The sequence below is a fragment of the Nothoprocta perdicaria genome, unplaced genomic scaffold, assembly GCF_003342845.1.
Source record: "Nothoprocta perdicaria isolate Ctin4 unplaced genomic scaffold, notPer1 scaffold_7, whole genome shotgun sequence".
NCBI classification, from domain to species: Eukaryota; Metazoa; Chordata; class Aves; order Tinamiformes; family Tinamidae; genus Nothoprocta; species Nothoprocta perdicaria.
Genome location: NW_020455976.1, coordinates 1,748,032 through 1,749,359, shown reverse-complemented (window position 1 = coordinate 1,749,359; position 1,328 = coordinate 1,748,032). Strand labels below are relative to the sequence as shown.

At 75.4% G+C, this 1,328-nt stretch overlaps 1 protein-coding gene across 1 annotated transcript in view; it reads left to right on the top strand.

Annotated features, from left to right (window-relative positions):
* SEMA4G (semaphorin 4G) overlaps positions 1 to 1,328 on the top strand; it is a 6,570-nt gene that overhangs the window by 4,283 nt on the left and 959 nt on the right. Inside the window, 7 exon segments of the mRNA XM_026050678.1 lie at positions 12 to 184; positions 274 to 496; positions 576 to 691; positions 821 to 966; positions 1,044 to 1,111; positions 1,199 to 1,320; positions 1,322 to 1,328. The exon segment at positions 1,322 to 1,328 is cut by the window's right edge and continues 959 nt beyond it. Of these exon segments, the coding sequence (XP_025906463.1) occupies positions 12 to 184; positions 274 to 496; positions 576 to 691; positions 821 to 966; positions 1,044 to 1,111; positions 1,199 to 1,320; positions 1,322 to 1,328 (855 nt within the window).

The following is a 1,328-nucleotide window of genomic DNA, read 5'->3' as shown; positions in this document are numbered from 1 at the left end:
GCGCCGCCCACGTGCCCCACGGCGTGCTCTGCCCCCCAGGAGGGGCATGGAGGCGTCGGCCGTGTGCCGCTACCGCATCTCCGAGGTGCAGCGAGCCTTCGAGGGGCCCTACATGGAGTACCAGGAGTCGGCGCGCAAGTGGTCCCGCTACGAGGGCAGCGTGCCCGAGCCGCGGCCCGGCTCCGTGAGTGCCYGGCGCGCGGCGGGGAGCGCCGGGGCGCCCGGCAGCCCCGCGCGCCGCCCTCACGCAGCGTCTCCCCCCGCGCCGGGCAGTGCATCACGGACGGTGCCCGCAGGAAGGGCTACAACTCCTCGCAGGACCTGCCCAACAGCGTGCTGGACTTTGTGAAGCTGCACCCGCTGCTCTTCGACGAGGTGAAGCCGGCGGGCGCGGGGCCGCTGCTGCTCAAGAGGAACGTGGCCTACAGCCGCCTGGCGGTGGACAGGGTGCGGGCGCTCGACGGGCGCCCCTACGACGTGCTCTTCATGGGGACGGGTGAGCGCGGGCGCGCGCGGGGCGCCGGCGGGGCGGCCGGCCACGCGCCCTGCTCACCCCGCCGCGCTCCGCTCCGCAGCCGACGGCTGGATCCAYAAGGCCGTGGTGCTGGATGCAGGCGTGCACATCATCGAGGAGCTCCAGGTGTTCCCGGAGCCRCAGCCCGTGGAGAGCCTGGTGATCTCGCGCACGCAGGTAGCCCCGAGGCCACGGCTGGGGGGGTGACGCTGCCCTGCGCAGCGGTGACACGTTGGGGTCCCCTCCTTGGGGCACGCCGGGGCGGAGAGCGATGTCCCGAGCCAGCTGTTCCCCCCGTTTCCCCAGTGGAGCCTCTACGTGGGGGCGGCCAGCGGGATCCTGCAGCTGCCCCTGGCCTCGTGCGCCCGCTACAGCTCGTGCTACGACTGCGTCCTGGCACGCGACCCCTACTGCGCCTGGGACGGCCAGGCCTGCCGCGCCGTGGGGCACAGGTAGGGACGGGGGCACCGGGGCGGCGTGTGGGGCGCACGGGGCGGCCGCTGAGGCTCGTGTCACCCCATAGCGGCAGCAGCAGCGCGGCGCTGGTGCAGGATGTGCAGCAGGGCAACGAGGGCTGCCGGAGCGGCACCGCGCGCGGTGAGTTGTGGGGCCGCGCGTGGGGCCGGGCTGTGGGGCTGGACCGTGGGGCTCCGTGCTCCAACGGCGCCGCCCTCCCTCCCGCAGCGCTGCCGCCGCCGCGGAACCGCACGGTGCTGCGCGGCGACGACGTGCTGCTGCCCTGCGAGCAGCGCTCCAACCTGGCGCGCGCCGTGTGGCTGCTCAACGGCTCCGAGGCGCCGGGCGCGCAGCGGCG